An 11,245-nucleotide genomic window follows, 5' to 3' on the forward strand; every position below is an offset into this window, starting at 1 on the left:
TGATCTGATCTTTGTCAGAATCACTCATATGTAAAAACAATGTCTGCTTTAACTAAGACCACCCAAACATTTATAGGTTTTCATACTTTAATGAGGATAACATGAAAACAATGAAAGAAGGGGGAAAAATAAGTCTGTGAAGCCACTGCTGTCTCAACATTGTTGCTTATTTAATGTTCACAAAAAGGCACTTGGACACGCCGCAGAAGTTTTGGCAAAATATTTTGTGGACTGATGAAACCAAAGTTGAATTGTTTGGGAGAAACACAAGGCATGTCCGGAGGAAAAATGGAACAGCTGAACATCAACACCTCATCCCCACCGGGAAGCATGGTGGAGGGAGCATCATGATTTGGGGCTGTTTGCTGCCTCAGGGCCTGGACAACTTGCAATCATTAATGGAAGAATGAATTCAAAAGTTTATCAGGATGTTTTATAGGAAACCTGAGGCAGTCTGTCAGACAGTTGAAGCTAAAAACAGGATGGATGCTGCAACAAAACAATTATCCAAAACAGAGATGTAAATCCACTTCAGAGTGGTTTCAGAAGAACAAAATACACGTTTTGGGGTGGCCAAGTCAAAAGTCCAGACTTGAACCCTATTGAGATGCTGTGGCATGACCTAAAGACAGCGATTCATGCCAGACATCCCAGGAATCTGACTGAACTACAGCAGTTCTGTAGAGAAGAATGGGCCAAGATTAGTCTTGATCAATGTGCCAGACTGATCTGCAACTACAGGAAGCGTCTGGTTGAAGTTATTGCTGCCAAAGGGGGAGGGGGGGGGCCACAAAAATATTAAATGTGATGGTTCACTTACATATTTTACCCCTTTCTGTGATTGTTTGCATACTATCCTATACTATTAAAATATGAAAACCTGTAAATGTTTGGTTTTAGTTAAAGGTGTTTTTTTTATTGGTGTGATTTTGACAAAGATCAGATCACATTTGATGGTGTTTTTATGCAAAAATGTGAGAAATTCCAAAAGGTTTAGATATTTTTTCATACAACTGTATACTATATACAGATAGATAGTCAAGTGGATGTCTTCCAATGTTTAAATCTTCAAAATCACCTTCGCTTCAAACCCATTGTTTGAAATTTTCGCACTCTTTAAGTACGCAATACGAAACTGCCCAAAACTGACAAATACTGATGTTTATTAATTTTTTTCGCATTGCTTTAGTATTGCAAATAATTTGAGAAGTGATTTTTTACATCATAATTGCATAAATTTGCTTTATAACTGGTCATTTTAGTTTTTTTTTATTGCCCACAGCAAAAACAACTTTCAAGCTGTGGAATCAAATCATTATAGGGTATGCTTGACAACTATTAGTTTTCCTTTGCCTAATTTGAAAACATTCAATTCTTGTGTCTAATTCTAAGCTAAATAAATGTCTATACCGACACAGTAAATGTGACAAATGACTAAAATAAATTATTTGGAAAAAATGGGTGGGTTGTCCAAGGTGGACATCCCACCCATTTTTCCTTTTTCTGCTACCAGTAATTGGAAAGAACACACTAATTAGTCAGGACACAGGTATATTTTATACAAATGGCAGTGTATTGTTTCATAATTACAAATGTAAGATATGGTACAACAACCAGTGATACAACTTGTACAAGAATTAACAATGACTGCAGTGGTTGAACAAGATGACTGTACAGGTATAAAAGGGGAGAAAAATTAAAAAGTCCTAGCCAGGTTGGAATACAAGCAAAGCGTTCCTTGAATAATCATCCCACTGGCACATCTTGACAGAACAAAAAACCCAAGTGGTTCTCCAGGCTTCCTTTGACCAGACCCAATATTTCCCCCTTAAGTCTTACTGCTGAGGCTGTTCCGAGTTTGGAAATGTTGAATCCCAATCAGAGATGGAAAGCATTCCATGTATTCAAATGAGGCCATCTCTGCAGGTCACTTTGTCATTTTAAACTGTCCCCAGACACAAGAGATATGTTGGCACTAAAAAGTCATCATATACATATACAAGGAACCTGATGTATTACAAACCAATACATGCTTGCGCAATAAAACATAGTTCTTTAAAACAGGCATTAACAATGCACTTAGTGCGGACATTCAAAACCTTTGAGCAGTTTAAAAGTTTCTGTATGTGAAAGATTTCCTCTTAAAATGGACGGAAAGATGCATGAAGAGGGTGAAAGGTGTCATAAATGTACTTCTTGCAAATGGCACAAACTATGAAGATGGTCTGACTTGACTTAATTTTTCAGATAATATACATTTTATTCAATTTTCTTTTGGTATCATTGGCAAAAAAAACTATACATCCTAGTGCAATGAATGTTAGGTGAAGGAGTAAATACTGACCATTGCCGGTGACTACGGTGCAGTCAGTTTCCCCATGAGAGCAACTGAGGTTGACAGCTTAGTTTCAAATCTACATAGTTTTTGAGGTTAGAAGTACTAAAAAGGCTAAAATCTACAAAGGCAAAAGAGTCAGCTTCAGAGCATGCCTGAGAGCAACATATTGAAAGAAAAAAAAAAAAAATTCCAGCAAAAGATACATGGCACATTTGAATCATCAAAATGGAATGTGCATGGCGGACATTTGTGTGTGCGCGTGTGTGTGGGGAAGATGGGGGAAGAGGGTCAAGAGAATACCAAATAAGAAGGCGTGATATATATGCACACGCATTCACATATATTACGGAAATTCTGTGCACACAAATTAAAGTCCCTCGATGACACAACAAACAGCATTGATCCCTATACTTTTGATCAAATTTGATTTTATGCTTTGAACTGAACAAAAGCTGCACTTTAATGACACATTGTACACAGAAAGCTAATGTGGATCAACGGAGTATTCACAGCATTAAAACTAGATGGTCGGAAATGACTTTGACCACCTCAAAAGGACATCTCCAAACTTCAAATTAAATCTGACATCAACCACACAAATGGAAATCAGGTCCGAATTAGAATTAAATCAAATAAGCCCTGCAGTCAATTTTGTTGGAAGTCAAGGGGGTTTCAAATTCTGCAGTTCTGCCGTCATCAACACATAAGAACGCACCTCAAAGTCAATTCTAGGCGATTACATACTACTGTATGCCTTACATTGAAGAGTAAACATTGTGCACTATTACAACAAAGTTCTCTTGAACTAGCATAAACACAGTTTAAGTCACTGAATATAGCTGCACATTCTCTACTAGTAGGATACTGTATGTGGTCAACTATTTATTTTACTGCACAAAAGCTCTATTTTTGCTTCTGTGCAGACTACTAGCTAATGACAGAATGATGGTAGATTTTTCTATAGACTCCACCATCAGTTGACAAGACAGCTCCCACAGACATTGCGCCACGCCTTCCCGTAGGGGGCTGGACCTAGGCAGAAGTTGAATTGGGTTTCACTGTGATAAACTCAAACATGCAGCGTTCTAACGCCGGATTTAAGTTGAAATAGGACAAATGTTTTACTGCATACAAGAAGGCAGGAAGATTGATTTGTTGGAGGATTCAAGGAAATTACTATATTTTTCATTCCATGCATGTACTTTGAAACATTGCGAATACAATGAAATCAAGGGAAACAATTAGCCTTACTTTAGCTTGAAATGTTTACGTAAAATAAATGATAATTGCCCGTTTTTTTGCTTTTAACCAAGAGTTTAGAGTGTTTTACGTTCATATCTAAAGAAATTCCACGATTTAAGCATTTATTTACAAGAATTTTCAACTTAAAAAGCTCTTTGTTTCGTGACGGCCTCCATTTTGGATTACACAATACCGAAACTTTTGCTTGAACTATCTACTTAAAAAGAACGATGACTGCACGTTTTTTTGCTTTTTAACCGAGAATTTAGACGGTTACGTTCATATTTGTAAAAAGTCAGCGATTTAAGCATTTATTTACAAGAATTTTCAACCTAAAAAGTTCTGTTTCGTGACGGCAGCCATGTTAGATTACACAGTGCTGTAACTTTAGCTTGAAATACTTACGTAAAATGAATGATAACTGCCCGGTTTTTTGCTTTTAACCAAGAATCTACACTGTTTTGTGTTCATATCTGTAGAAAGTTCGCGATTTAAGCATTTATTTATTAGAATTTTCAACTTTAAAAAGCTCTTTGTTTTGTGATAGCCGCCATTTTGGATTTCAAATAATCTGGTAATTTTCAGCCAACTGCCTGTTTGTTTGTTAAATAAACTAGTAATTTAGACATTTCTGTATCCATACAAAACTTTTTTTTTTTTTCGCTTTTATGCGTTTTATTTTATGTAACATCTAAAACGACGAGGGCCAGATAGCCGGCAAGAAGAGATGAGGCAATAATGACATCGGAATTCAACCTAAATAGGTTGTGTTTGTATGTAGAAAAATCAAATATTGTTTCTGAGGTGAAAATTGAGTGATTTATTAGCTTTTTAAAACCTATGTCAAAACTGCACTAAATAAAAAAATTAAGTTGCTACTTAAGGCAAAAATTTATATGTTAATTGATCTAGAAAATATATGTTACATGTTGGATTTTGTATCTCTACACAATAGTGGAATTTCACCCAAATAAGTTGTGATTGTATATAGAAAAATGCAAATTTTGCTTTTCTTGAGTAAAATTAGGATGGTTGTACATGCTTTCCTTATGTATTAAGTTTCTGATGTGAAAATTAAAAACTTGTACTAAATTAAAAAAAACAAAAAACAAGTTGCTATTTTGGGCAAAAACTTATGTAAAATATTGCTATTGATCCTGAAAATATAGGTGATTATCATTTGCGTGTATCTAGCGTAAAATTTGAGAATTTTATAGCCATTTATAGCAATCAAGTTTTGTTATACTTGTACAGAAAAATAACTAATCAGGATTTTATTAGGGAGCGACTTTGAATTTATTTATGTCGCTGCTCATGGAGACTCATATATGCCTAAGGGAGGTGTCTGTTTAGGTTCTAGGCTGCTAGCGGCTTTGACTTTTAAAATATTTCAATTTTAAGTTTTTGAAATAGGCCCCCTACGGATCGGCCCTGAGCCCCGCCAACTGATAGAGAAGTCTATGATTTTTCATTCAACAGAGGTGGTTTACCAAGAAATAATTGTCAACTGTTGGTTAGAGTTGTCATACTATGCCATCAAAAAGGTTGGACCACAAAATATTGAAAGGGGATGGGAGGGAAAAAACATAAAATGATAATTATTATTAGTGAGTAGTGATAAATAGGTTTTGCCTGTTAATGTAGTTTTTTCTAAAAATTGTGTTCCAGAGGGGAAAGGTCAGACATCTGAAATGACTACTGTCCAAGACTCTGAATTCAAATGTTTTGGATTAGAGAGGGCATTTTGTTGGACATTGACCAAAAACTGTTGGGTGGGGGTTATCTGCTCGGCACAAGTTTACATAGGCAATTGGAACCCATGCTAGCCAAACGTTAAAAAATGGTGTCAAGATCTGCACAAATTGTTAGGAGTTCCATAACTCACCAACAATCAAGAGGTGGGGGCAGGAAGGACTTGGGGGATGGAGTGTGATGTGCTGTAAAACTGGTCGGTGGCAAAACAGCAATTATTAACATATTATTTTCTCTATAATTGAAAGAATTCATTTAAATCTACCTGAGCCACAGGGATTAATGAGGAATTGGATTGGATTTGGGATTGATTTGAGATTCATTAAAAAAAAAAAAAAAAAAAGTCATCAAATCAATGCTAAACATAGAGCACATGTAAAATGAGAGTTAAATGCCTTACGCTACATTGAAAAAAGACAAATGGTACTGTGCTTCTGGAAAAGAAAAAAAAAAACTGCCCATAGAAACATTATCCATACTCATTCCCAAAGACAAAATGAAAATGTAATGTATGCATTCAAGTGGTACTTTTATGGCTTTTTATACAATACAACCTTTAGTGAAAATATACATCTAGACATAAATTCAAGTACAAAGGTACAAAATCTTTAAACTCATACTTTTTTCTTTAATTATAATACACTTTTAATACAGCTCATAAATACAGGTCAACATTCACTGAGTTCCTAAAATTTGCACTCGCTGGAGTTTATGGTGAAGATCAGCGAGGGGTGGATTTGGGGGGCGAAGAGAGTGGCTTAAAGTCGTGAGGGCTCTTCGAACTCATCATCGCTGTAACCGCTCTTAAAACACACCTGAGGGAGAGGCATATGTGATGTAATAGATCACATAGACAGGAATACGTTCAACCTACCTGCATTAACAAAGGAAGCAATCGCAAGCATGTTCAGAAGGACGTCAGAAATAGGTACTAGAAGCCAAGCTGCCAAAACAGGGAGTTCAGGAAAAGGTAGTGAATAGGCAAGTATACCATTAAAGGTCCCAGGCCATCAAATCCATCTCTCATAACAGGTCAAATTGAGGTTTTGAAAAATGAGGAACCTTTAAGTAAAAGTATAAATGCCTCTAAAGAAGATGCTACCAAACAGAGTAAAATTTAAACCAAGGAAATGGTAAAGAAATGCCTGGAAATGAACAGATAAGAAAGTTATATCTGAAAATAATTATACAGTGTGAGACAGATTTTACATTCTATTGAATGTTGATAGGGATAAGACGGAAGTGAAAGATAGGAAGTACCTTAGCCCCCACCCCCTCGAAGAGTTGCTGGAGCACTAGCACTTGCCTCTCTTCTGAACAGGCGGTAGAAGAAGCCTCTCTTTGGTGGAGGGTTAGGCCGGTTCATGTCTAGGTCTGGACATAATGTCCCATCAGTCTCATAGATATTGATTTCTTTGAAGCACTCCATTTCAATCATCTATAAAAGGAGAGAAGACATAATTTCAATGACGCACACCTACACTGTAGGAACACTTTTCTCATTCTTTTTTCAAATGCCAATAGCACAAATTATACGTATTTACAACCTAGATGAAATCATGTGAATGACTTTTCAAACAGTCTATTATTTTCATTCCAAATCATGAGTCTATATCTTAGCTGCCTGGATTCCAGTCTAACGTGCATGGATTTTTTTTTTGGGTCCAACCAAATTTAATCTTGTTGACATGTCAATGCATTCTCCCTTGGGCCTTGAGAATTCCAAGTGCTGGCTAGTTCCCACAGAAATCTGCGACTGCTGAATTTTCCACTGATTTCAATGCCTTCTAATGAAATCAAAACAGTCTGTGGAATACAGAGCGAGGTGCAGAATATGTCATTCTACCTGTGGTTTTCATCCCGGCCGCTAGATGTAGCAGTATAAAACCATCCACCCTTTCTCGTTATGAAAACAGAAATGGTATTACTCTTACAAGAAGACTGCTCTTTTTTATGCTTTAATAGTTTCCTTTAATATAAGATTGTTTTTCCTGATCCATACTGTGGACCTACGTATGTTTACAATATTCAGGTCAATTGGATTGATTGCATTTAAAAATATCCTTCAATATCACTTCTGGCTGAACCCATTTTTTGATAAAATGCTTTGCACTTTGCAACTAATTCAAATAAATATACCCAAGAATGACAAAAAAAATACTGATGATTAATCATTTATAATCAATTTTCCTTATAACTGGTCATTTTAGGGTGTTTTTTTAAATGCCCATAGAAAAACATTTTTCAAGCAGAGGAATCAAGAATGACACTCCACAGAATCAACACTTTTTCACTGCTGATTCCCTGGAAACAAACTGGCATAGTAAACATGCACACCATAAAATGGATGATTTTCCTTTAAATCATTCACTACCATAACTACGTATAACATTGTTTACGATAATAATTAAAGTACAAAAGAGCAGAAAAAATTTCATGATGAAAGGGAATATAATCTCTCTTTTTGTAGATTCTGTGTTCAAGCAGAAAAATGTTTTTGGCATGTCCAGTTAGCAGAAACAACTAATGAGCTGTGACTACTCAAAACATCTGTGACGTGCAAATGAGGATGGATTTGCAAACAAAGGTTTTATCAAATAGTCTGCTTTCAAAAAGTAAAGTTCACTTTTGATTGACACCATTAGCGAAGACATCATCTAACAAGATGTTTAATATTCTGGTTGTAGTTTACAGTGGCGTTTAACTGAACTGCATTAGAGCTTTGTCCAATATTTTGACTTTCTCAATTATTCACAGGAGTAGTAACACCAATGCAAACCCATTAATCTACTGTAAAATAATACCTCTCTGATCATGTTTAAAAAAAAAAAAAGCAACTATAAAATATATATATATATATATATATATATATATATATATATGGAAATGTTTGAAGGCTTAAATTTCATACCGCTCTCCAGTTGTACTTACAGTTGTGGTCAAAAGTTTACATACACTTGTGAAGAACATAATGTCATGGCTCTCTTGAGTTTCCAGTTATTTCTACAACTCTGATTTCTCTCTGATAAAGTGATTGGAACAGATACTTCTTTGTCACAAAAAACACTCATGAAGTTTGGTTCTTTTATGACTTTATTATGGGTGAACAGAAAAAAGTGATCAAATCTGCTGGGTCAAAAATATACATACAGCAGCGCTAATATTTGGTAACATGTCCCTTGGCCATTTTCACTTCAATTAGGCGCTTTTGGTAGCCATCCACAAGCTTCTGGCAAGCTTCTGGTTGAATCTTTGACCACTCCTCTTGACAGAATTGGTGCAGTTCAGTTAAAGTTGATGGCTTTCTGACATGGACTTGTTTCTTCAGCATTGTCCACAAGGTCTCAATGGGGTTTAAGTCAGGACTTTGGGAAGGCCATTCGAAAACCTTAATTCTAGCCTGATTTAGCCATTCCATTACCACTTTTGATGTGTGTTTGGGGTCATTGTCCTGTTGGAACACCCAACTGTGCCCAAGACCCAATCTTCGGGCTGATGACGTTAGGTTATCTTGAAGAATTTGAAGGTAATCCTCCATCGTTATCCCATTTACTCTCTGTAAAGCACCAGTTCCATTGGTAGCAAAACAGCCCCACAGCATAATACTACCACCACCGTGCTTGACGGTAGGCATGGTGTACTTGGGGTTAAAGGCCTCACCTTTTCTCCTCCAAACATATTGTTGGGCATTGTGGCCAAACAGCTTCATTTTTGTTTCGTCTGACCACAGAACTTTCCTCCAGAAGGTCTTATCTTTGTCCATGTGATCAGCAGCAAACTTCAATCGAGCCTTAAGGTGCCGCTTTTGGAGCAAGGGCTTACTTCTTGCACGGCAGCCTCTCAGTCCATGGAGATGCAAAACACGCTTGACTGTGGACACTGACACCTGTGTTCCAGCAGCTTCTAATTCTTGGCAGATCTGCTTTTTGGTGATTCTCGGTTGAATCTTCACCCTCCTGACCATTTTTCTCTCAGCAGCAGGTTATAGCTTGCGTTTTCTTCCTGATCGTGGCAGTGACAAAACAGTGCCATGCACTTTATACTTACAAACAATTGTTTGCACTGTTGCTCTTGGGACCTGCAGCTGCTTTGAAATGGCTCCAAGTGACTTACCTGACTTGTTCAAGTCAATGATTCGCTTTTTCAGATCCATGTATGTATATTTTTGACCCTGCAGATTTGATCACTTTTTCTATTAACCCATAATAAAGTCATAAAAGAACCAAACTTCATGAATGTTTTTTGTGACAAAGAAGTATCTGTTCCAATCACTCTAAGAAAAATCAGAGTTGTAGAAATAACTGGAAACTCAAGCGAGCCATGACATTATGTTTTTCACAAGTGTATGTAAACTTTTGACCACAACTGTATATTCGGTTGATCGGTATGAATGTAACAGTCTACCCTTCACTGACGGAAAATAAGCATGTACAGTATTTTTCTGCACTGTGCACGCTGCAGGAACAATGACATCATCCTGATATCCAGATCCTGCAATTACCTCATTCTGCCACGGGATGGAGACACTTCCTGTGACAAACTTGTGGTAGAAGTCATCATCGGTGGGGTCAAGGTTCACACCTTTGACAGTGGAGAACTGCTCGATGTCAAGGACGTCTTTGCAGTACACAGCACGTGGCTAACAGAGAAATAGAGTAGGAACATGCAGTCAAATAAAACACTGTGGATGCTTAACCCTTTTGGGAAATGCTTGGTGAAAATGACTCAAATGTTAAAGGTAATAAGCCTTAACTCATCAACGTGGAATTTGGTTGCACTCTCAACGTAGCCCCTACTACTGGTATAAACATACTTAACGGATAACTAGTCGACATGGACAAAAATTGGTTTAACCTTTTGAGACAATTTCTTTCTTTTATTCTGTTTGTGAGGCTGTAAAAGAGACAATTCTCTCTGTGAACATCTTCCTGGTCAGGAATGTTGCTTCACTCTTCACAACTGAGTAATATACAGTGGTACCTCGAAATACGAACGCCTCGACAAACAATCCTTTCGACAACTGACGTTAAATTTCATTTGTCATTTGTCTTTACATATGACGACATGCTCGAAATACGACTGCGTCGGAATTTCATTGTTTTCCCGCAAGACGCCAGCACAGCGGATTGTCTTGAGATAGAAATCAACATGGGTCCCAAAAAGGTTAGTGCAGGTGGTTAAAAAAGGAAAAAGGTGAAAAATATGAGCGTTGTGTGAGCGCGCCAATGAACTGGCTCGACAATAGGGGTTTTGCATATGGAGTTAACTTTTGTAGACCAACAAACAACACAGTAATGGACATGACATGTTAAGGAATTAGCTTAGCGCTCGGTGCTAACTGTTAACATCTAAAAAACAACAACAATAAATGGTAAATGGTGTTATACTTATATAGCGCTTTTCCACCTTTCAAGGCGCTCAAAGCGCTTTACACTATCTCGCCATTTACCTACTGGTGACGCAGCACCAGGCTAAACAGTACAAGAAGGTTCGTGTACTCACCTCTTATACGCACACGGGTCTTAGTAATACACTTAGGACATTTTTCAATTGACACGATTTGAAACTACTGCTGGACAAACTGAAAGAAAAGGAGCAACAAACTATCTCTCTTTCCCTCTCACTCTAAAAAATAACTTAAAGGGATCCTCTATTTTTAAGACAAGTAATTCTTAAAAGATACATGTTAGTATGAGTTATAATAATTTGATATTAAAACCCCTCTTAATGTTTTTGTTTTAATAAAGTTTGTAAAGTTATTTTAAGTGATAGGTCGCCATTCTTGTTACGTCGCAGTGCGTGACGTCACTGGTCCCGTTCCCTAAATTCCAGCGCGTCACTCGTTAGCTTTCCCAACATGTCGTTAGTTCTACCCTTCCTATTTGAACCAGATCTGAAAAGTGAAGAGCAGGA

The 11,245-nt window shown here is 36.9% G+C and overlaps 1 protein-coding gene across 5 annotated transcripts in view; it reads right to left on the reverse strand.

Annotated features, from left to right (window-relative positions):
• Positions 1 to 1,534: 1,534 nt before the first annotated feature.
• Positions 1,535 to 11,245, reverse strand: part of grk4 (G protein-coupled receptor kinase 4) — an 88,214-nt gene continuing 78,503 nt past the window's right edge. For 2 of the 5 annotated variants that reach the window (XM_057842749.1, XM_057842751.1), the window contains 3 exons: positions 9,834 to 9,971; positions 6,639 to 6,770; positions 1,535 to 6,147 (listed from right to left, as the gene is read on the reverse strand). In XM_057842749.1, coding sequence (XP_057698732.1) covers positions 6,091 to 6,147; positions 6,639 to 6,770; positions 9,834 to 9,971 — 327 coding nt within the window. In that variant the 3' untranslated portion in view covers positions 1,535 to 6,090. Of the gene's footprint in view, positions 6,148 to 6,206; positions 6,276 to 6,592; positions 6,771 to 9,833; positions 9,972 to 11,245 lie in introns of all 5 variants that reach the window. The other 3 variants (XR_009064075.1, XR_009064074.1, XM_057842750.1) reach the window with 3 other exon arrangements.

This window comes from Corythoichthys intestinalis, chromosome 8 (genome assembly GCF_030265065.1).
Source record: "Corythoichthys intestinalis isolate RoL2023-P3 chromosome 8, ASM3026506v1, whole genome shotgun sequence".
Classification (NCBI taxonomy): domain Eukaryota; kingdom Metazoa; phylum Chordata; class Actinopteri; order Syngnathiformes; family Syngnathidae; genus Corythoichthys; species Corythoichthys intestinalis.